This window comes from Cyclopterus lumpus, chromosome 15 (genome assembly GCF_009769545.1).
Source record: "Cyclopterus lumpus isolate fCycLum1 chromosome 15, fCycLum1.pri, whole genome shotgun sequence".
Taxonomy (NCBI): Eukaryota; Metazoa; Chordata; class Actinopteri; order Perciformes; family Cyclopteridae; genus Cyclopterus; species Cyclopterus lumpus.
The window spans coordinates 180,168-205,998 of NC_046980.1; the positions used below are offsets into that span (position 1 = coordinate 180,168).

A 25,831-nucleotide genomic window follows, 5' to 3' on the forward strand; every position below is an offset into this window, starting at 1 on the left:
TACACCAGATGTCTAACTGACAGTGCTGTAACTACATTTAAAGAAGAGATTCCTTCTGCATTTGATTCAATACCACGTCTCAATGTGACGGAGGACTCCTGTGCTAACTTTAGTCCGTCCCAGATTGATCATCTTGTCGATAGTGCTACAGGCTCACTGAGAATGACACTAGACTTGATAGCCCCACTGACGAAAAAGACTAAATGACATGTAATGTAATGATGCCGGCACGACGCTCATAATAATAATAATAATAATCCATTTAATTTATATAGCGCTTTTTAAGATACCCAAAGACACTTTACATGTTACATTCATACACCGTAGACAGCTACGGGGAGCAATGCAGGGGATCATCTGTGCCCCTGTGTCGCACAGAAAACGGCGACCGGAGATGTGGTCCTGGATGAATAGCAGCCTGTCTGCTCGGCCGATGCTCAAGGCAGCTACTGAGCGCCGGCCCCGGCATTTCCCGACCTGCTGAAACTGCATGGAGAGCGGCACCTAAACCTTGCGTGGTAAAAAAAACACAGGCCGGCGGCTCCCCGTCGTTGACTCGCTTCTGCTGCCGCGACTACCGCTATCTCCGCCAGTAGCCATGCGGCTTGGGCCGGCTTCAGCACGGCCACGCAGTGTTTTTGTCCCGCAAGAAAAAAATTATCACGGCCATTCAACGAGAGCAGCCGGCGAGCCCGCTCGGAGTCCGACAGTCCGAAAGCCTTCAACAGGTGGTCAGCTTTAATTCAGGCTGAAACTTTCCTCACAGCCTGTCGGCCATTTAATTTTTTACAGGACAGACTTCTGAGGATTCAAGACCGGTTTAAAGGAGTGGAGGGAGCAGAGAACAGAATGTTGTAAATATAACTGATATTGACTGATTGCTTTGCTCCACCGAGGATGAAGAATCATTGGTTACAGGAAGTTTCTTCTACTTCCTGTCTCCGGGCACACCCGCAGGGAGGTGAGATAGGTGAGCTGAGCGGCCGAGAGGAGGAAGCTGCTGCTTAGCATCAAACCCATTACCAGTAAGTCAGAGGATTAGAGGCAGCAGCTGATCTGCTAATGGGATCAGAGCCCTCGGAGGGTTAGGAGGAGCGGTCGCCATCGCTCACATTCACACCTTCCTTCTGCAGGAAACCTGAGTGAGGAGCTCGCTGCCGATCGGATTGTGTGATTCTCTTGTTGTGATTTGATGGCAAACCCCTCTGCTCCCCCAGCAGTATGGACCTGCAGCTTGGCATTATGGGTCTGAAAACAGGAGTTCTGGCCGAGTTGCGTTCAGCTGCTTCTTTCTGGATGGGATTAAATCTCTGAGGGATTCTCAAGCTGCTCACCAAAGGGACCTGTTTTCTCACTGATACCAGAAGCTGATTCCAGGTTGTTCGACCCCAATAAGAGGTGAAAATGCCGTTCATGCCGGTGAAGTTCAACCTGCAGAAGCGGGTGAAGCTGGCTCAGGGTCTGTGGATGATCTACTGGCTCTCGGTCATCGTGGGGATACTCCTCTTCAGCCTCGGCATCTTCTTCAAGATCGAGTTGCGGAAGAGAAGCGAGATGATGGACAACAACGAGAGCCATTTAGTGCCCAACCTGTTGATCCTGGTGGGCCTGTTGGCCTGCGGGGTTAACGCCTTCGGGGGGAAAGTGTGCCACGACTCTCTGGACCCAATCAAGTTTGCCAAGTGGAAGCCGATGCTGAAGCCATTCCTGCTGCTTTGCTGCGGCTTTAACGCACTGCTGCTGCTGACTGCGCTGCTCTGCTTCCTCATGCAGTTCGCCGTGTACCTGACGCTGGCTGAGGGCCTGAAGAACAGCATCAAGTTCTACAAAGACACCGACACACCGGGGCGCTGCTTCATGAAGAGGACCTTGGACTTGACGCAGATCGAGTTCCGCTGCTGCGGCAACAACAACTTCAGGGACTGGTTCGAGGTGCAGTGGATCAGCAACCGCTACCTGGACATGAGCAACGACCTGGTCAAGGAGTGAGTACACAAACTCAAGCCGCCCCACAGAGCTGAAGCACTTAGTTTCGTTAATGGTCAGACTGATGTTTCAGAGACCAAACAATTAATCAACTAATCCAAGAATTAACAATAATGAAAGCAAGAGAAACACTTCCTGACTGTCTGAACTAAACTTTATATTGAACTGATCAGTTCATCTTATCCTGTCAGATTGATTGTTACTCTTCTGGCTCTCATCAACACATCAAGCCTTTACTTCTAACTTTCCCAGAAAGTTCACTTCAATCTTCAGCTTCACTGCACTCTGGCTCAGTTTGTCTCATCTTTAAAGCTTAAAGCCTGATTCAAATCTCCCACACTTAAAACTTTCAGAGATCAGCGGGTCAACAAAGAGAGTTCTGTCAAAAGGGGTCAGTGGAGGATAAATAAGAGAATTAAGGAGGTAAAAGTTGCCGTGCAGGAGGTCGACGTACCGGCTTCTCCTCTCTAAGTCGATAATCTGTCAGGATCTGATTTCCACTTTGTTGCAGCTTACATGCCAGTTAACATGACAAGGTTAAACAAAACCAGTTGACTGGGGGAGTGCTTCATTCGTTCACCTGAAAAATACACATCATTGCAAACATACTGAGAAACATGTCCCACCCTGCAGGGATAACAACCAGTGGCAGAGAGGGTCGTCACACAGGTTTATGATTGCAGGTCAGTTGTTGCAGGTCGGTTTTTGCAGGTCTGTGGTTACAGGTCTATATTTGCAGGTCTGTGGTTGCAGGTCTATATTTGAGGCTCCGTGGTTGCAGGTCTTTGGTTGCAGGTCTGTGGTTGCAGGTCTGTATTTGCAGGTCTGTGGTTGCAAGTCTGTGGTTGCAGTTCTGTGGTCGTAGTTCTGTGGTTGCAGGTCTTTGGTTGCGGGTCTTTGATTCCAGGTCTGTGGTTGCAGGTCTGTGGCTAGAGCTCTGTTGTTGCAGGGTGCAGGTCAGTTGGTGCAGGTCAGTTGTTGCAGGTCTGTGGTTGAGGGTCTATAGATAGAGGCATGTGGTTGCAGGTCTGTGGTTGCAAGTCTGTGGTTGCAGTTCTATGGTTGCAGGTCTGTGGTTGCAGGTCTTTGGCTGGACGTCTGTGGTTGCAAGTCTATGGTTGCAAGTCTGTGGTCTCAGTTCTATGGTTGCAGGTATGTGGCTAGAGCTCTGTTGTTGCAGGTCTGCAGGCTGCAGGTCAGTTGTTGCAGGTCTGTGGTTGCAGGTCTGGGGTAGAAGGTCTGTAGCTGCAGTTCAGTTGTTGCAGGTCTGTGGTTGCAGGTCTGTGGTTGCAGGTCTGTGGTGGCAGTTCTCTGTTTGCAGATCTGTGGCTAGACCTCTGTTGTTGCAGGTCTGCAAGCTGCAAGTCTGTGGTTAAAGGTCCTTGGCTGCAGCTTTGTGGCTTCAGTTCAGTTGTTACAGGTATGTAGTTACAGGTCTATGGTAGCAAGTCTATGGTTGCAGGTTTGTGGCTGCACTTCAGTTGTAACAGGTCTGGGGCTGCATGTCTATGGTTGCGGGTCTGTAGGCTGCAGGTTGTGACTGTGACTCTGGAGTCAGTACTTTCAGTAGTGGAGGTGAGTGCATGAGAGGGAAGTGTGTGTAATGTTGTGTAGTGTAGAGACAAACCCTAATCTTGAACACAGAGCCAAACAGGTGTCTCAAGACAGAGAGGGGGACCAACTAAGAACAGAGGGTCTTCTAAGAGAGTGCACTGGCACACAAGGCCCAGGTGTTTCCAGTGGTGCTAATTAACACAGGTGTCCCCACTCATTATGACCCTCTGCCATGCCCACCTGCAACCCTGCAGGGATAACAACCAGTGGCAGAGAGGGTCGTCACACAGGTTTATGATTGCAGGTCAGTTGTTGCAGGTCGGTTTTTGCAGGTCTGTGGTTACAGGTCTATATTTGCAGGTCTGTGGTTGCAGGTCTATATTTGAGGGTCCGTGGTTGCAGGTCTTTGGTTGCAGGTCTGTATTTGCAGGTCTGTGGTTGCAGGACTGTGGTTGTAGCACTGTGGTTGCAGGTCTGTTTTTGCAGGTCTGTGGTTACAGGTCTGTGGCTGCAGTTAAGTTGTTGCAGGTATGTGGTTGCAAGTATTTGGCTGCAGTTCAGTTATATATTTGCAGGTCTGTGGTTGCAGGTCTATATTTGCAGGTCTGTGTTTGCAGGTCTGTGGTTGCAGGTCTATATTTGCAGGTCTGTGGTTGCAGGTCTATATTTGAGGCTCTGTGGTTGCAGGTCTGTATTTGCAGGTCTGTGGTTGCAGGTCAGTTGTTCCAGGTCTATATTTGCAGGTCTGTGGTTGCAGGTCTGTTTTTGCAGGTCTGTGGATGCAGATCTATATTTGCAGATCTGTGTTTGCAGTTCTGTGGTTGCAGGTCAGTTGTTGCAGGTCAGTTGTTGCAGGTCAGTTGTTGCAGGCCCGTCTCCAGAATTACATTCTCTCTCTTCAGACAATCTGCGAATATTTTACGCCCAGACTTATGTGTTTTTATTTTCTTTTGTACTTTCTGGAAACCGTTCCATGTCTGCTCTCCTACACTTCTATTTATTATGGTTTCTACTAAATTCACACATTCACAAGTTCACCAAAAACTTAAAGTGAAAGCTTTTTTATAAATTGATCGAATTGAAATAACCTGATTTTGTAAACGTTGCTGTAACTGAGATTAGTGCTCAAGGAAAGGTGTCTCCTAAATAAATCTCCTAATCAAACAACTACAAAAATATGTTTCAAAGACATTAAACGACTACAAAGATTTGTTAAACCACTACAAAGAGATTGTAAACGACTACAACGAGTCGCTACAACGAGTTGCTGCAATGAGACGCTACAACGAGACGCTATAACGAGTCGCTACAACGAGTTGCTTCAACGAGACGCTACAACGAGTTGCTACAATGAGACACTACAACGAGACACTAATTGAATACAGAGAGACGCTAAACAGCTATAAAGATATAATGAACACCTACAAATAGACGGTAAACGACTACAAACAACTACAAAGACACGCTACAAAGAAACGCTACAAAGAGATGCTAAGCAACTATGAAGAGACGCTAAACGATGACTAAGAGAAGCTAAACGACTACAAAGATAAGCTACAAAGTGACGCTACATAGGGACAGCAATAAAGACGAATACAAAGAGACGCAAAACAACTACAAAGAGACGGTAAACGATTGCAAAGAGACGGTAAATGACTGCAAAGAGACGCTACAAAAAGATGTTAATTGAGTACAAAGAGACGCTAAACAACTACAAAGATATAATGAACAACTACAAATAGATGGTAAACAACTACAAACAACTACAAAGATACGCTACAAATAGAAGCTACAAAGAAACGCTAAATGACTATGAAGAGATGCTGAACTACTACTAAGATAATCTACAAAGAGACGGCAATGAAGATAGGATAGACGAATACAAAGAGACACTAAATGAGTACAAAGATATAGAAAACGACTTCAAAGACATGCTAAAGAACTACAAAGAGATGGTAAACGACTACAAAGATAATCTACAAAGAGACGGCAATAAAGATAGGCTAGATAAATACAAAGATATAGTAAACGACTACAAAGAGACACTAAACGACTACCAAGTACTACAAAGGACTACAAAGAGACAGTAAACAAATACAAAGAGACGCTAAACAACTACAAAGTACTACAAATGACTACAAAGACAGTAAACAACTACAAAGAGATGCTAAAAGACTGCAAAGAGATGGTAAACGATTGCAAAGAGACGTTAAACGACTGCAAAGAGACGCTACAAAGCTACCCTACGAAGATACACTAATTGAATACAAAGAGACACTAAACGACTACAAAGAGACAGTAGATGACTATAGAGATGCTAAACGACTACAAAGAGATGTTGGATTAAAAAAGAGATGCTTAATAACTACAAAGCGACAACGCTTTTCAGTATTTTTGACAGGAAGGGAAGATTTGAGATGGGACGGAAATTGCTCATGGTCTCACGGTCAAGTCCAGGTGTTTTGAGGATGGGGTGACTAGTTGAATGAGGGGTTAATTATTGCTATGATGAGCTGGAAGACAGTCCTTTACGAGAGTAGATGGGTCAGGATACAGGATACTGGTGGAGCTTCTCATTCCTGTTGTGTAGGAAGATAGCTCCAATGGGGACACAGGAGAACTGAGAAAGGGGCTGAAGGGTGGAAGATAGGGGGGTGGGGGGGCAGGTGGATAGATGGAAAGGACTGTCAATTTTCGTTTTGAAAAATGAAAGGAAAGAGTTGCATTTTCTCCAGTATCTGGAATGTTCTCCTGTATCTGTCCTTGTGAAGCGGAGCTGAAGCAGTCTGTTGGAGAACGTGCTCCACTGTCCCAACAGTAGGTGGTGGAGAGTGTGGTCCGGGTTCTCCAATATGGACAATAGTTTTTTCAGTGTTCTCCTCTCTACCACCTGTTCCTGATAGTCCTGTTTGCAGCCAATGATGGAGCCGGCCTTCCTCACCAGTTTAGTGAGTCTGTTGGTGTCTCCGACTCCAATGCTGCTCCCCCAGCAGACTACGGAGAAATATAGAGTACTGGTCCAACAGACTGGAAGAACATCTCCAACATCTCAGAGCACTAGTCCAACAGACTGGTAGAACATCTACAACATATTGCTGAACACTTCGAAAGGATCCAAGTTTCCTCAAGAAAAAGAGTTGACTCCTCCCCTTCTTGTACACAGCGTTGATGTTGGCCTTCCAGTTCAAGGAGGGTGGACAAATCCTTTGTGCAGCTCACCAGGGGGGACAGAGGGTGAGGTGCTTGGGAGGTGTGTTGTGTGGAGGAGACAAATGAGGGCTGTGAACTAAACCTATTGAAGAAGCAGTTGATATCGTTGGCCCTCTCCAGGGAGCCCCCTGGTTGTCTCCCTCCAACCTTGAAGCCAGTCATTTGCTTCATTCCGTTCCACACCTCCCTCACATTGTTCTGCTGGAGTTTGGCCTCAAGCTTTCTCCTGTAGGAGTCCTTGCTCTCCCTGAGCTTCACCTTCAGGTCGCGCTGGACTCTCCTGAGCTTGTCCCTGTCCCCAGACCTGAAAGATGCTTTCTTCTTATTAAGAAGTGCTTTCAGGTAACTGGTGATCCACGGCTTGTTGTTCAGGAAGCAGCGTACAGTCCGGGATGGTATGGTGGTGTGAACACAGGACTTTATATATTCTGTGATGCAGTCCGTCATGCTGTTGATGTCCTCCCCATGTGGTCCACACAGCACATCCCAGTCCGTTGACTCAAAGCAGTCCTGCAGGGCGTTATTAGCCCCCCGAGACTACGTCTTGGTGGTCACAGACAGCCTTTTGCACCAGAGGAAAATACTTTGGTGTCAACAGGACCCAGATCAATTCAGGGTCCTGTTGACACCAATTGTAGGAGGCCCCGGGGAAGACCGAGGACACGCTGGAGGGATTATATCTCCCGGCTGGCCTTGGAACGCCTCGGGATCCCCCAGAATGAGCTGGAAAGTGCTGCGGGTGAGAGGGAAGCCTGGGTCGGCCTGCTGAACCTGCTGCCACCGCGACCCAACCCCGGATAAGCGGGTGATAATGGATGGATGGATGGAGGACCCAGATCAGACCTGCCAAGGGGGGGGCAAGGGGGGCAGGGGCACTGTATGCATGCTTAGCATTTGCATACAGTAGGTCCAGAGTTTTATTGTTCCGTGTGGGGCAGTCAACATACTGGTGAAAAGTCGGCAGTGCTTTATCCAGGCTGGTGTGGTTAAAGTCACCAGTTATTGCCAAAAATGCACCAGGATGTTGACTCAGCAGTCCAGACACAGTAGAGTGGATGGTGTCCACTGCTTCCTTGGCGTCAGCTGAAGGAGGCAACCAGACACAGTAGAGTGGATGGTGTCCACTGCTTCCTTGGCGTCAGCTGAAGGAGGCACGTAACCGGCGACAATAATGGCAGACGTGAACTCCCTCTGCAAATAACACAGAGGTATCCCCACGGCTATCCCCAATGTGAGGGCTACAGAAGCGCTCCTTCACACACGTGGTCGGGATTGTACAACCTCTCGTTCACATACACAGCAACCCCGCCACCTCTCCTCTTACCGCTCTGTATAGCGTCTCTGTCCGCCCGAACAGGCCTGAAGCCGGGCATCGACGCAATGTTATCCGGAAAGTCTGCGTGCAGCCATGTCTCCATGAAACACATGAGGCTACACGTATGGAAGTCCCTCTCAGTCTTATTCGCCAAAGACCTCACGTTCCCCGTTACAATCACCGGTACCGAGGGTTTGTACTTCCTCGCCTTAGCTCTCCGCTTAGCACCCGACCTGCAGCCCCGAGCCCTTCTCCGCAGCTCCTCCGGGATCTCGGGCCTGGCACAAGTGAAAAAAAGACAATAAATTAAAACACACAGGGAGCTACTGCGACAGGCAGCCGCTGGCATGGTGCCATCTTACACAGGTGGTCAGAGATATTGAGGTTGAGGCTGGAGAGCTGAAGTATTGTGGGACCAGTGGAGCAGAGCAAATACAGAATATGAACACGTCTGTGAGTGGGGAAGTTAATATGTTGTGTAAAGTTGAAGCATTGTAGCAGTTCCAGGAATTCTGTGGCAGATTTACAGTCAGTGTTATTCAATTCAATTCAGTTTATTTTGTACAGCCCAATATCACAAATTACAAATTTGCCTCAGAGGGCTTTACAATCTGTACACATATGACATCCCTGACCTTTGACCTCACATCTGATCAGAAAAGAAATAGAAAAAACCCTTTCACAGGGAAAAAAGGGAAGAAATCTTCAGGAGAGCAACAGAGGAGGATCCCTCTCCCCGGATGGACAGATGCAGAGTTACATAAACACATTACATGAATATGACAGAATGTATGAATAATTAGTAGTAGGCATGGACCACGATCCAGACCTCCACAATCCATGAAACAAAAAGAGGTAGAGAGAAAGGGGGCATCAGCTGGGCCATGGCAGGATGCAGGGCCACAGAGGCATCGCGAAAGAGGTCTGAATGAGGTCTGGCCCAGGACCCAGGACTAGCTTCAGACAAAGCCAGGTCCGATGGACCCTATGAGACGTGAAGTCACAACGACTTTGGGGAGGAAGCAGAGTTAATAAGGTGCAATGGAGAGATGTAAATTCATCCATAAGGAGAGAGAGAAGAGGAGATAGGTGCTCAGTGTATCCTAAAACATCCCCCAGCAGCCTATAAGCCTATAGCAGCATATCAAGGGGCTGGACCAGGGCAAACCTGATTCAGCCCTAACTATAAGCACTATCAAACAGGAAAGTCTTAAGTCTATTCTTGAATGAGGTGACTGTGTCTGCCTCCAGGACTGAAAGTGGAAGCTGGTTCCATAAAAGAGGAGCTTGATAACTGAAGGCTCTGGCTCCCATCCTACTTTTTAGGACTCTAGGAACCACAAGTAGCCCCGCATTTAGTGAGCGCAGCTCTCTAGTGGGGCAATATGGTACTACAAGCTCCTTAAGATATGATGGTGCATCACCAATCAAGGCTTTGTAGGTGAGAAGAATTTTAAATGTGATTCTTGATTTTACAGGGAGCCAGTGCAGAGCAGCTAATACAGGAGTCATGTGATCTCTTTTCTTAGTTTTTGTGAGTACACGAGCTGCAGCATTCTGGATCAACTGGAGGGACTTAAGAGACTTATTAGAGCAGCCTGATAATAAGGAGTTGCAGTAATCTAGTCTGGAAGTAACAAACGCGTGAACCAGCTTTTCTGCATCTTTTTGAGACAAGATGTGCCTAATTTTTTAAATGTTACGTAGATGAAAAAATGCAGACAATATGGATGTTAAAATCACATATGAGGAGAATGGCAGGTGAGATGGCACATAGCTGGGTCAGGAAATCTGAGAAGTCAGAGAGAAAGAAGGGGTTTGGCTTGGGGGGGGGCGGTAGATAACAGCAGAGACCAGAGGAGTGGGACCAGAGTTTGAAAGCAAGATGTTCAAAAGAATGAATTGCAGGAATGGTGGTTGTTTTAATGTCCTCCCTGTAAACAGCAGCAACACCACCTCCCTGCCCCTTAGGACGAGGTGTATCTATGTATGGGAATCCTGTGGGGGTGGTCTGGTTTAAGGAGAAATAGTCCAGGGGTTTATGCCATGTTTCAGTGAGGCAGAGGACGTCAAGGTTACTCTCCGTTATGAATTCATTCAGAATGAGGCTTTTATTGTTGAGTGAGCCAGTGTTGAGCAGAGCCAGTTAATGCCATTTGATGTTGCTTTGTGATAGGCTGTGAGGACTGAGGAAGAGAACAGAAATTGAATCGATTCACGTGTAGTTTGTTGTGGTGACGTAACGAGGAAGTTTGGTTGTGACAGGACCCGAGAGATGGGATGGAGTCTGGGCATGGGAAGTTGTTGGTGAACATGCGTCCAGAGCTTCTATGTGAAGGATGGACTCTGCGAAGTATTCCATATAGTTTGAGAATGTCCATGCAGTCCAGGCGGTTATTGAAGTTGTGAAGATCCTTGGAGTACGTGGAGTACAGCGGCGGCATGGTCCAGCCTGTGACCAAGAGCCGGACGTCTGCGAGACGAGAAGCGATGTGCAGCCCAAGAGCACCAGCGGGATGATCACGGCACAACAGCGGAAAGACGCCAGCATTCCGGCGAGGAGAACGTGGTAGCCTGGAGGGGTCACCAGTCCATCAACCTGACAATCCTGCCTGGAGAATGGAGGTCAAACTGGTGCGGTGGTGTTTAGTGGAGACCAACCGAGGTCTGCTACCTGGTAAACAGGTGGGCTTGTGCTGGCTAGTGATGTGGCAGTCAGGGATGAGAAGACCAACCGTTCCAGTAGCAGGACAACGAAGCAGCGCTGTGGACCAAACCCAGATGCTGGGGCTAGCGAGCTAATTACTCTTCCAAGTTTGGTTAAAAGCTTGTCGAGTGTTTAAAGATGTTGAAAGGTTCTTCCCTAGTGAATATAACCACAAAGCTAAAAACGGAACAAACATGTAAAGAAAACACAAGAGAGCACAAAATTGAGGCTGCCATCCGCGGCCATCTTGATCTTTCTCTCAAACTACAAAGAGATGGTAAACAACTGCAAAGAGATGTTGAATACACAAAGAAATGCTCAATAACTACAAAGAGACGCTAAATAACTACAAAGAGACGCTAAATAACTACAAAGAGACACTAAATAACTACAAGGAGATGCTAAATAAACAAAGAGACGCTAAATAACTACAAGGAGATGCTAAATAAACAAAGAGAGTCTCAATAACTACAAAGAGATGTTAAATAACGATCAAGGGTCACTTTGCTGTTGTTTTCCGGCTGATTAACTTTCCTGAAAAGGTGAAGCAGTCACTTTAAACCGCAGCTCTGAGTTTCAAGGAGGTGAAAGGGGGGTCAGAGGGGTCAGGTGGTTGCCAAGGTAGACTGGGCTCAGTAACCCATCCATACACCATGATTGTGACAGCTGTGTGACCTCTGACCTCTGTGGAGTTCGGTGAATATTAACACTGACACTGACTTCATCCTGCAGTCGCGTCCTTAGTAATGTGGAGGGAAAGTACCTGATGGACAGCGTCCCCTTCAGCTGCTGTAACCCCGGCTCCCCTCGGCCCTGCATCCAGCACCACCTGACCAACAACTCGGCCCACTACGACTATGATCACCGCATTGAGGAGCTCAACATCTGGACCCGGGGCTGCCGGGAGGCCCTGTTCTCTTACTTCAGCAGCATGATGACCAGCATCGGAGTGCTCATCATCGCCACCATCATCCTGGAGGTAAGCCGCCCACAACCTGCCTCAGCCAATCAGCTTCTGGCCTGAGCCAGAGTGTTGCCTTCAGGAGCAGTCCAACATCTAGGTTAGCTTAGCATGAAGTTACAGACAGATTAGCTTAGCATGAAGCTAAAGCCAGGTTGGCTTAGCATGAAGCTATAGCCAGCCGCTGATTAACTTAGCATGAAGCTACAGTCTGATGCCGGTTAGCTTAGCATGAAGCTAAAGCCAGCCGCGGGTTAGCAGAGCATGAAGCCACAGCAAGCCACTGGTTAGCTTAGCATGAAGCTACATTTAGATTTTACAAACGGATTAAAAGTTCAGACAAAGACTTTGCTGTCTGTAAATAAAAACATAGTTTATGGGTCTCAGACTGTGACAAAGAAACATTCACCTAAAGTCACACTCACACTTAGTCACACTCAATTTGAATCGCACTCACACTCTCACTCAAGCACACTCAAAAGCACACTCCCATTACAAATCACACTCACGTTAAGTCACACACGCTCAAAGTCTCAGTCACACTCACATTAAAAGTCACAATCACAGTCAAAATTAAATGACGTCACACACTCAATGTCACATGCATATTAAAAGTCACACTGACATTACAAGTTACACTCACTCAAGGTTACACTCACACTCACCTTGAATCTTGGGGAACACCACGTCACCCTAGTCAGCTCTGGTGTGTAATTAGCTAAAGACACAAAGTATTGTCGGTCCTTCAAGTAGGATTCAAACCAGTTAAGTGCTGCGCCAGAGAGTCCTACCCAGACTTTAGTCTGTCTAGTAGTAAGTCCTGGTGGACCGTGTCGAATGCAGCACTGAGATCCAGTAATACTACAACATATATACACACATACGTATATACATACTGAGGTCTAGTAATACTAAGACACATATACACACATATATACACACTGAGATCCAGTAATACTAAGATATATATACACACATATCCACAAATACACACTGAGATCCTTTAATACTAAGACATACACTATATACACACATATGTACCCAGATATACACACTGAGGTCCAGTAATACTAAGACATATATACACAATTATATACACACTGAGATCCAGTAATACTAAGACATATATATACAATCATATACACACTGAGATCCAGTAATACTAAGACATATATACACAATTATATACACACTGAGATCTAGTAATACGAAGGCATATATACACACATAAACAAATATATACTGAGATCCAGTAATACTAAGACATATATACACACATATCCACAAATATACACACTGAGATCTAGTAATACTAAGACATATATACACACATATATACACACGTATACACTGAGATCCAGTATTACTAAGACATATATACACACATATATACACACTGAGATCCAGTAATACTAAGACATATATACACACATATACACTGAGATCCTGTAGTACTAAGACATATATACACACACATATACACACTGAGATCCTGTAATACTAAGACATATATACATACATATGTACACAGAGAGCTAGTAATACTAAGACATATATATACACACTGAGATCCTGTAATACTAAGACATATATATACACACATATACACACATATACACACTGAGATCCAGTAATACTAAGACATATATACACACATATACACACATATACACACTGAGATCCAGTAATACTAAGACATATACACACACATATATACACACATATACACACTGAGATCCAGTAATACTAAGACATATATACACACATATATACACACATATACACACTGAGATCCTGTAATACTAAGACATATATACACACATATATACACACATATACACACTGAGATCCTGTAATACTAAGACATATATACACACATATATACACACTGAGATCCTGTAATACAAAGACATATATACACACGTATACACTGAGATCATGTAATACTAAGACATATATACACACATATATACACACGTATACACTGAGATCCTGTAATACTAAGACATATATACACACATATATACACTGAGATCTAGTAATACGAAGGCATATATACACACATAAACAAATATATACTGAGATCCAGTAATACTAAGACATATATACACACATATCCACAAATATACACACTGAGATCTAGTAATACTAAGACATATATACACACATATACACACATATACACACTGAGATCCAGTAATACTAAGACATATATACACACATATATACACACATATACACACTGAGATCCAGTAATACTAAGACATATATACACACATATACACACTGAGATCCTGTAATACTAAGACATATATACACACATATACACACATATACACACTGAGATCCAGTAATACTAAGACATATATACACACATATATACACACATATACACACTGAGATCCAGTAATACTAAGACATATATACACACATATATACACACATATACACACTGAGATCCTGTAATACTAAGACATATATACACACATATACACACTGAGATCTAGTAATACTAAGACATATATACACACATATATACACTGAGATCCTGTAATACTAAGACATATATACAGACACATATACACACGTATACACTGAGATCCTGTAATACTAAGACATATATACACACATATACACACTGAGATCCTGTAATACTAAGACATATATACACACGTATACACTGAGATCATGTAATACTAAGACATAAATACACATATATACACACGTATACACTGAGCTCCTGTAATACTAAGACATATATACACACATATATACACACGTATACACTGAGATCCTGTAATACTAAGACATATATACACACATATACACACTGAGATCCTGTAATACTAAGACATATATACACACGTATACACTGAGATCATGTAATACTAAGACATATATACACACATATATACACACGTATACACTGAGATCCTGTAATACTAAGACATATATACACACATATATACACACATATACACACTGAGATCCTGTAATACTAAGACATATATACACACATATATACACACATATACACACTGAGATCCTGTAATACTAAGACATATATACACACGTATACACTGAGATCATGTAATACTAAGACATATATACACACATATATACACACGTATACACACTGAGATCCTGTAATACTAAGACATATATACACACATATATACACACATATACACACTGAGATCCTGTAATACTAAGACATATATACACACATATATACACTGAGATCCTGTAATACTAAGACATATATACACACGTATACACTGAGATCATGTAATACTAAGACATATATACACACATATACACACGTATACACTGAGATCCTGTAATACTAAGACATATATACACACATATATACACACATATACACACTGAGATCCTGTAATACTAAGACATATATACACACATATATACACACATATACACTGAGATCCTGTAATGCTAAGACATATATACACACATATATACACAGAGAGCTAGTAATACTAAGACATATATACACACATATATACACATATATACACACTGAGATCCTGTAATGCTAAGACATATATATACACACATATACACACAGAGAGCTAGTAATACTAAGACATATATACACACATATATACCCAAATATACACACTGTGATCTAGTAATACTAAGACATATATACACACATATATACATAAATATCCACACTGAGGTCCAGTAATACTAAGACATTAAATTTAGTTTATTTTGTATATCACAAATTACAAATTTGTCTCATAGGGCTTTACAATCTGAACACATATGACATCCCTGACCTTTGACCTCACATCGGATAAGGAAAAACTCCCCAAAAATAACTTCACAGGGAAAAAAGGGAAGAAACCTTCAGGAGAGCAACAGAGGAGGATCCCTCTCCCCGGATGGACAGATGAATAGATGTCATGTGACCAGATGAACAGAGTTACAGAGTTACATAAACACATTACATGAATATGACAATGTATGAATGGAACTCCAATCCATGAAACAGAAGGAGGTAGAGAGGAGGGGGGGCAGGGCATCAGCAGGGCCAATGGGAGGCCGGCTCACCAGCATCAGACACCTCCAGGTCCAATGGACCCTATGAGACGTGAAGTCACAACGACTCCGGGGAGGAAGCAGAGTTAATAAGGTGCAATGGAGAGATGTAAATTCATCCATAAGGAGAGAGAAGAGGAGATAGGTGCTCAGTGTATCCTAAAACATCCCCCAGCAGCCTATAAGCCTATAGCAGCATATCAAGGGGCTCGACCAGGGCAAACCTGATTCAGCCCTAACTATAAGCACTATTAAAGAGGAAAGTCTTAAGTCTATTCTTGAATGAGGTGACTGTGTCTGCCTCCCGGACTGAAAGTGGAAGCTGGTTCCATAAAAGAGGAGCTTGATAACTGAAGGCTCTGGCTCCCATCCTACTTTTTAGGACTCTAGGAACCACAAGTAGCCGCACATTTAGTGGGCGCAGCTCTCTAGTGGGGCAATATGGTACTACAAGCTCCTTAAGATATGATGGTGCATCACCAATCAAGGCTTTGTAGGTGAGGAGAAGAATTTTAAATGTGATTCTTGATTTTACAGGGAGCCAGTGCAGCGCAGCTAATACAGGAGTCATGTGATCTCTTTTCTTAGTTTTTGTGAGTACACGAGCTGCAGCATTCTGGATCAACTGGAGGGATTTAAGAGACTTATTAGAGCAGCCTGATAATAAGGAGTTGCAGTAATCTAGTCTGGAAGTAACAAACGTGTGAACCAGCTTTTCTGCATCCTTTTGAGACAAGATGTGCCTGATTTTTGAAATGTTACGTAGATGAAAAAATGCAATCCTTGAGATTTGCTTAACGTGGAGTTAAAGGACAAGTCTGGGTCAAAGATAACTAGAGATTCTTTACAGTGGTGTTGGATGCCAGGGCAATGCCATCTACAGAAACCACATCACCAGATAATTGATCTCTGAGGTGTTCAGGGCCCAGTAAAATAACTTCAGTTTTGTCTGAGTTTAACATCAGGAAGTTGCAGGTCATCCATGTTTTTATGTCTTTAAGACATTCTTGAATTTTAGCCAGCTGGTTGGTCTCCTCTGGTTTGATCGATAGATATAATTGATTATCATCTGCATAGCAATGAAAGTTTATGGAGTGTTTCCTGATAATGTTGCCCAAAGGAAGCATATATAAGGTAAATAAAATTGGTCCAAGCACAGAACACCAAGAAGATATATACACACATATACACACTGAGATCTAGTAATATGAAGACATATATACATACTGAGATCCAGTGGTTGGTGTGGAGGCTCCGACTTCTAGTCTAATTTTCTAAAATGAAAGTTGATTTCATGCCCAGGAGGATTGGAGCGTAGCAGTTACTGACACCGGAGGGTTTGTTAGCCTGTCAATGGGACCAAATAAGACGTGTGTATTGTTAGTGTTTTTGGTTATGATGTCAGAGAAGAAGTCAGTCTCACAGCCACATTCGCATTAAAAATCAAAGTCACACTAAAAGTTACACACACTCAAGGTCACACTCAAAGTCACACTCATACTCACAAGTACACTCACTTCTATTCACACAGAGAGAGAACCTCAACAGAGTTTGAGTTTCTTGGAGTTAAATGTAGTTTTTCTTCCCTTGTTCACCTGGAGTTCAGAGTTCATCACGTCTATGAAAGATGAGAATCTGACCTCAGATCTTTTACAGGCTCAGGTGCTGAGGTGGCGGTGTGTTAAGCTGCCGAGCGGTGGCTCACGGAGGATCAGGGACTATTCTGGGATGGTTAATCTGCCTGCATCAGCAACAGGTTGCATTCTGGGAAAATCAGAACGAGGGACAGTTCTTGGTTATGTCGGTCAAAACAACAGGTTTGACCTGAAGAGTCATGGCGGTCAACTCAATCACACGTTCTATCACTGATGCTGCTGCTCTCAGGTCTGTTTGTGACAGCCTCCACACAACAAACACGTAAACAACAACATGGTGACCAACACCTTCACATCTTTGTTTGAAGAAACAATCAGTGCTCATTATTTTAATGTATATGAGCATTGATCAAATACTAACACACTCAAATCATTAAGTACTTACAAAGTTATAAAGTTAAATACTAAAACTCTTAAATATTGAAATACTCAAATAATGAAATACTTAAATACTCAAATAACAATAATAACATTCAGGGAAGAGCTGTTGGATGCCTGGCCTCCTGCATTTCGCATGTCCAAGTGTCCTTGAGCAAGGCACTGAACCCTGGGCTCTTCACAACCGCGCCTAAACATGCAGAGGAGGGCTCACATTTCATGTATGTATGTAAATGATTTAAAGTAGTTCTAAACTTAAATACTATAATACTAAAACAGAAACCGGTTCCCCTCTCCTTTTGTTCCGTCTACTAAAATTACTGCTGACAGACTGAGAACAGGATGTCAATAATTAGAGCTAGATCACCATGAAGTCACATGGGTACTAAACCATCAGGGGAGAACTAGACCACCATGAAGTCACGTGGGTACTAAACCAGTAGGGAGAGCTAGATCACCATGAAGTCACATGGGTACTAAACCATCAGGAAGAACTAGACCACCATGAAGTCACATGGGTTCTAAACCATCAGGGAGAACGAGACCACGATGAAGTCACATGGGTTCTAAACCATCAGGGAGAACTAAACCATCAGGGAGAACGAGACCACAATGAAGTCACATGGGTTCTAAACAATCAGGGAGAACTAAACCATCAGGGAGAGCTAGACCACGATGAAGTCACATGGGGACTAAACCAGTAGGGAGAGCTAGATCACCATGAAGTCACATGGGTACTAAACCATCAGGGAGAACTAGACCACCATGAAGTCACGTGGGTACTAAACCAGTAGGGAGAGCTTAATCACCATGAAGTCACATGGGTACTAAACCATCAGGGAGAACTAGACCACCATGAAGTCACGTGGGTACTAAACCATCAGGGAGAACTAAACCACCATGAAGTCACATGGGTACTAAACCATCAGGGAGAACTAAACCACCATGAAGTCACATGGGTACTAAACCAGTAGGGAGAACTAAACCACCATGAAGTCACATGGGTACTAAACCATCAGGGAGAACAAGACCACGATGAAGTCACATGGGTTCTAAACCATCAAGGAGAACTAAACCATCAGGGAGAGCTAGACCACCATGAAGTCACATAAAGTACTAAATCCTCATTACATTACATTTCATGTCATTTAGCTGACGCTTTTATCCAAAGCGACTTACAATAAGTGCATTAAACCATGAGGGAGAACTAGACAATCATGAAGTCACATGGGTACTAAACCATCGAGGAGTACTAGACCACCATGAAGTCATATGGGTACTAAACCATAGAGGAGTACTAGACCACCATGAAGTCACGTGGGTACTAAACCATCGAGGAGTACTAGACCACCATGAAGTCACGTGGATACTAAATATATATGTATATGTCAGGATGTGATCTATATGCTGACCCTGAACTGTTTCCCAGTCGGTGGACATGGCGGGGTTGAAGTACCTAACCACGGCTCTGGAGACGATGGAGGACCCGGAGAACCCGGAGTGCGAGAGTGATGGCTGGCTGCTGGAGAAAGGAGTGAAGGAGACGTTTGGCGATCTGCTGGCCAAGCTGAAGACGCTTGGGAAGACCAACCAAGTGGTGGAGGGTGGGGATGCACCTGAGGCCGCCAACTGAGAGCCCCGCCCCCCACACAGGACTGAGCCCCCCCACACACACCTCTACCTGCCGCTCCTCCAAACAACAGGGAGCAAGAGAGAAGAGGCTTTCTCTGTCTGTACATACGTCATCATACATGTGTTAAAATACCACACACACAATCTTAGTTTATTTATTGATATTTTCCATTCTGTACATATGTTGATCAGAGTTTATTTTTAAACAGGAGGAACAGAAACCTGCTGCTGTAAATAAAACTTCTGGGTTGGGATTTAAAATCCTATTGAATACATATATTAATACCCCCCACACACACACACACACGCACACACACACACACACAAATGCTTCCTATCAGACATCAGGCCTGAAAGACGCCGGTCTTCACAGAATGGAGTGGTACTTCAACGTTAGCAGTACCACTCCTGACCAGCACGGGCTACTGCATACACTTCTTCCTTGAATATTACTTGAACACATCCTTCAAACATCTTAATGTAGGTCAACGCGCTATCATGCTCAGCTCTAACATCATGGCGTCCGGGTCCCCTCAGAGCGTTTCTATCCTCTAAGACACAGATGAGAGATCAAGTCAGGACGGCTGTAGAGTGATTAAAGGGTCAGTCTTCACTTACACGTTATAATATTTGTACTTTCCTGTTTTTTCTTTTTTTGTGAATTGGAGAGTTGTGATGTTTTCAGCCAGTTGTTGTGGGTTGGTTGGAGCTTGTAGTCACTCCACTGTGTATGATAAAACCTATAAAGAGAGCGTGACTGAAGCTACCTGTCTGACTCATCTTTTATTGGCAACACATATAACCCACGTATATACAGGTGTATACACAGGGGTGTATAGAGGTTTATACGGGTATAGGTGTATACAAAGGGTTAGGGTTATACACAGGGGTATTTACAGGTTTATACGGGTATATACAAGTGTATAAACAGGTTATATACAAGTTTATACAGGTATATATAGGTGTATATACAGGTTTATACAGTGGTATACACAGGTGTATTCACAAGGGTCTATACAGGTGTATTACAGTTTCTTATAGTGTTTCCATTATGTCTTACAATGTCTTACAGTGTTTGACAATGTTGGTTACTATTGTACAGTGTGTTTAAGTGTCTTACAGTGTTCTTACAATACTTATTGTATTGAAACTGTATTGTAGTATTTTACATTGTCTTACAGTGTTTGACAATGTATTGTAGTATTTTACATTGTATTGTAGTATTTTACAGTGTTTGACAATGTATTGTAGTATTTTACATTGTATTGTAGTATTTTACAGTGTTTGACCATGTATTGTAGTATTTTACATTGTATTGTAGTATTTTACAGTGTTTTGCAGTGTTTGTCAAACACTGCAAAATACTAGAATACATTGACAATGTATTGTGTCCTGCCGGCCGCATCACACCAGTTTCAGCTGTGTTTTTACCTGTTGTGCTTATCCTTTTATACAACTCTTTTAATCTTTTTATTTATTTTTAAACCATGAGAGCGATAACCTGAGGCACTCCTCAATTCACTGCTGGACACTGGCAGCAAGATCATTATCTCAAGCCTCCCCCCCACACACACACACAACAGGGGAATGGAGAGGTGGTCCAGACTGTTTTCACTACACACCTGGCTGAAGGACTACTGGGCAGCACTGAGATCCCAACAACTTCAACCTGTTCTGGGCGAGGCCCATCCTCCATCCGAACAGATGCTGTCTGAGAACATGGACTGAAACGGCGCCATGGTAGGAAACATTATAGCACCCCCACCTTCCCCTACTCCTCCTGCTGACCCCACTCTCCAAAACCGGTCTGGTACACCTTTTTTTATTACCACCATCATTTCCTACCGCAGACCCACTGCAGCACGCTCAGTATCATATCCCACTGCTGCTAATCATAATCATTAATTAGAGTTCCTCTGCAACATCCCTCACTACCTCCAATTAATAGAAATCTGGCAAATGTGGGTCTTTTAAATATCAGATACTATACAAATAAGTCTTTTTATGCCACGGTTTTATTATTTATAACAACCTTGACTTTTTTATTCTCACAGAGACATGGCTATCTAAGGGAGACTGCAGTCGTCTTATAGAGGCCTGATTTTACACATTCATCAACCCCGACAGGGGAGGGGGGTTGCTGTTAGTCACAGAAAATATTTTAAATGCTCTCCCCTCTTACATAGTAACTTTACATCTTTTGAACATCTTGGTTTTTGGGTCAACTCTAAAGACCCTGTCATCATTTTAAGACTCTACAGACCACCAAAGCCTAACAGTGTTTTTATCCACGAGTTTGCCAAACGTTTAGTCTGTCCTGGACTCTGTTGGCCCCTACAAGGTCAAAAGGTCAAATAAAACACCACAGCCCTGGCTAAATGACTCCACCCAAGAACTCAAGATAGACTGTAGGAGAAAGGAAAGAAAAGGGAAAAAACTGGTCTTCATGTATTTTATGAGATTTGGAAAAATGCAATGAAGACAGTTAAAGAATCAATAACTTCCTTCTTCTCCAATTTCATTCTAGATAATCACTCCAACCCATCGTAGTATTTTACAGTGTTTGACAATGTATTGTAGTATTTTACAGTGTTTGACAATGTATTGTAGTATTTTACAGTATTTGACAGTGTTTGACAATATATTGGTGGTGTAGTATTTTACAGTATTTGACAGTGTTTGACAAAGTATTGTAGTATTTGAGTGTTTGACAAAGTATTGTAATATTTTAGTGTTTAACAATGTATTGTAGTATTTGACAGTGTTTGACAAAGTATTGTAGTATTTTACAGTGTTTAACAATATATTGTAGTATTTGACAGTGTTTGACAATATATTGTAGTATTTTACAGTGTTTGACAAAGTATTGTAGTATTTTACAGTGTTTGACAATATATTGTAGTATTTTACAATGTTTGACAAAGTATTGTAGTATTTTACAGTGTTTGACAATATATTGTAATATTTGACAGTGTTTGACAAAGTATTGTAGTATTTTACAGTGTTTGACAATGTATTGTAGTATTTTACAGTGTTTGACAATATATTGTAGTATTTTACAATGTTTGACAAAGTATTGTAGTATTTTACAGTGTTTGACAATATATTGTAATATTTGACAGTGTTTGACAAAGTATTGTAGTATTTTACAGTGTTTGACAATGTATTGTAGTATTTGACAGTGTTTGACAATGTATTGTAGTATTTGACAGTGTTTGACAATGTCTTGGTGGTGTAGTATTTTACTGTGCCTTACAGTCGTCTATAGTTGTACCGTGTGTGCAGGTGGTTAACAGTAGATGAACAGATCAACAGAGTTAATCAGATCAGAGGAACAGATTTACTCTGCTGATGTCAAGGACAGTGACCATGACGCAAGGAGACACCCGGTGTCCTCGTCCTCTAAAGGATCAGTCAACTGCTTTTCTGAAATTATTCACATCTTTCCGATTCAACAGTTTGTTCATACAGCAGGAGGAAGACAATTATATATATTGGTATGTACAAGTATAAACATATACAAAAGTATAAAGATATATAAATATAACAGATGTTTTCATCAGTACATATATATGCATACATTTCTCTGCAACAGAAGAGAAAGTTAAGAATTAATGAATTACAGATGACATTAAATGCTCCCTGGAGTTATGCTGTATTTTAGAACAATAGAGATCCAGCAGCTGCTTAACGGACCAATCACATGGCTCCTCATGGCCAGTTGCTAGGCAGAATTAAGAATAGATCAGATCATTACGACAATAAGGCTAAACCTCCAAGGCAAAAAAGACCAGATAATACAATCAAACTCTCACAACATACAATGGTATTAAACTCCCTACTCTTAATCTTTTAGATCCAGACTACAAGGCTAATGACACCACGGTCAGCCCTCTATGAAGCGAGACTTCTCAACTCCTGTCCTGATTTATAGAAACGGAAATATGAGGCTGCGAAGAAACATTAGTAAATCTGCAAATTGAACAAATGTCAGCCTGTCCAAATACATTATAAATACATTGGGCAATTAAAAACATTAAACTTAGCTTTATTAAATGTCAGGTCTCATTTTTAATCAATGATTTTATTGTTAGGCACAAACTTGATTTTTGATTTTTAAACTGAAACGTGGTTAGACCAAGATAACAGTACAGCTGTTCTTATTGAATACAATCAACACCTCCCAACTTCACTGAAACGTGGTTAGACCAAGATAACAGTACAGCTGTTCTTATTGAATACAATCAACACCTCCCAACTTCAGTCTCATGATTGAAACAGCGCACAAGAAAGGAGGTGGAGTTGAGATTTAATTTAATGATTCTCTTCAATGCAAGTAGATGTCTTTTGGTCATTTTACTTCCTTTGAATATGTGGCTCTGAATTCCACTCAAGTTTTATTCCTCGACATTTACAGACCACCTAAATACTGTGCAACCTTCTTTGATGAGTTTACTGAACTACTGTCTATAATCTGTATTGATTTCTTTAATATAGCGTATATGTGTCTTAGTATTACTAGATCTCAGTGTGTATATTTGGGTATGAATATGACAATGTATGAATGGACCTCCACAATCCATTAAACCGAAGGAGGTAGAGAGGAGGGGGGGCGGCGCATCAGCAGGGCCAACGCGGGAGGCCGGCTCACCAGCATCAGACACCTCCAGGTCCAATGGACCCTATGAGACGTGAAGTCACAACGACTCCGGGGAGGAAGCAGAGTTAATAAGGTGCAATGGAGAGATGTAAATTCATACATAAGGAGAGAGAAGAGGAGATAGGTGCTCAGTGTATCCTAAAACATCCCCCAGCAGCCTATAAGCCTATAGCAGCATATCAAGGGGCTGGACCAGGGCAAATCTGATTCAGCCCTAACTATAAGCACTATTAAAGAGGAAAGTCTTAAGTCTATTCTTGAATGAGGTGACTGTGTCTGCCTCCAGGACTGAATGTGGAAGCTGGTTCCATAAAAGAGGAGCTTGATAACTGAAGGCTCTGGCTCCCATCCTACTTTTTAGGACTCTAGGAACAACAAGTAGCCCCGCATTTAGTGAGCGCAGCTCTCTAGTGGGGCAATATGGTACTACAAGCTCCTTAAGATATGAAGGTGCATCACCAATCAAGGCTTTGTAGGTGAGGAGAAGAATTTTAAATGTGATTCTTGATTTTACAAACGCGTGAACCAGCTTTTCTGCATCTTTTTGAGACAAGATGTGCCTGATTTTTGAAAAGTTATGTAGATGAAAAAATGCAATCCTTGAGATTTGCTTAACGTGGGAGTTAAAGGACAAGTCTGGGTCAAAGATAACTAGAGATTCTTTACAGTGGTGTTGGATGCCAGGGCAATGCCATCTACAGAAACCACATCACCAGATAATTGATCTCTGAGGTGTTCAGGGCAAGTAAAATAACTTCAGTTTTGTCTGAGTTTAACATCAGGAAGTTGCAGGTCATCCATGTTTTTATGTCTTTAAGACATTCTTGAATTTTAGCCAGCTGGTTGGTCTCCTCTGGTTTGATCGATAGATATAATTGAGTATCGTCTGCATAGCAATGAAAGTTTATGGAGTGTTTCCTGATAATGTTGCCCAAAGGAAGCATATATAAGGTAAATAAAATTGGTCCAAGCACAGAACCTTGTGGAACTCCGTGATTAACGCTGGTGGTCATCGAGGCTTCATCGTTTACAAATACAAATTGAGATTGATCTGATGAATAGGATTTAAACTATCTTGGTGTCGAACGCAGCACTAAGGTCTAACAAGACCAGTACAGAGATGAGTCCTTTATCAGCAATAATGTCACGGCTTGGCCGTGACTCTCGTCCCTTTCTCTCTTTTCCTTGTTTGTCCTCTGTTACGTGTGTGTGTGTGTGTGTGTCTCGTGGGCGTGGCTTCCGGCAACTGGCATTCATCTCCACACCTGCACCTCATCTCCGACACCTGTCTCCAATCACATCATCATGTCCTCCCTGTTGAAACACCCTGGCTTCCCTCTCTCCAGTTGCCAGATTATTGCACCATTTACAGTGTTACCGCGACCCTCGGCTTCACTAAGACACGTACTTTGCTTGTTACTTGTGATTTCCTGCGAACCCTTGTTCCCTGTGCCCAGGAATCCCGTACCTGCACTTCCGCTGAGCCGCCGCCGCTCACGCCACCTCACCACCCCATCTACGCTCTCCCGGTTCTATACAATAAACTATTTACCTCCACCCAACCTTGCCTCCCCGTGTCTGCGCTTGGGTCCAGCACAACCGAACCCTCACAAATAAGGTCGAACAAGACCAGTACATAGATGAGTCCTTTATCAGCACTAAGGTCTAATAATACCAGTACAGAGATGAGTCCTTTATCAGCACT

At 42.9% G+C, this 25,831-nt stretch overlaps 1 protein-coding gene across 1 annotated transcript; it reads left to right on the forward strand.

Moving 5' to 3' along the window:
- Nucleotides 1-1,404: 1,404 nt before the first annotated feature.
- prph2b (peripherin 2b (retinal degeneration, slow)) lies at nt 1,405-19,467 on the forward strand. Its single transcript, XM_034552441.1, has 3 exons — nt 1,405-1,985; nt 11,505-11,751; nt 19,264-19,467. Exons 1-3 carry the CDS (start codon nt 1,405-1,407, stop codon nt 19,465-19,467), a joined length of 1,032 nt encoding a protein of 343 aa, XP_034408332.1.
- The last annotated feature ends 6,364 nt before the right edge of the window (nt 19,468-25,831 follow it).

Excerpts from the sequence above, each read along its gene's own strand:
- prph2b (XM_034552441.1), top strand. The coding sequence starts at position 1,405 with ATGCCGTTCATGCCGGTGAAGTTCAACCTGCAGAAGCGGGTGAAGCTG. Across the intron at positions 1,986-11,504 it reads AGCAACGACCTGGTCAAGGA|TCGCGTCCTTAGTAATGTGG; the intron begins GTGAGTACACAA and ends TTCATCCTGCAG. Across the intron at positions 11,752-19,263 it reads TCGCCACCATCATCCTGGAG|TCGGTGGACATGGCGGGGTT; the intron begins GTAAGCCGCCCA and ends ACTGTTTCCCAG.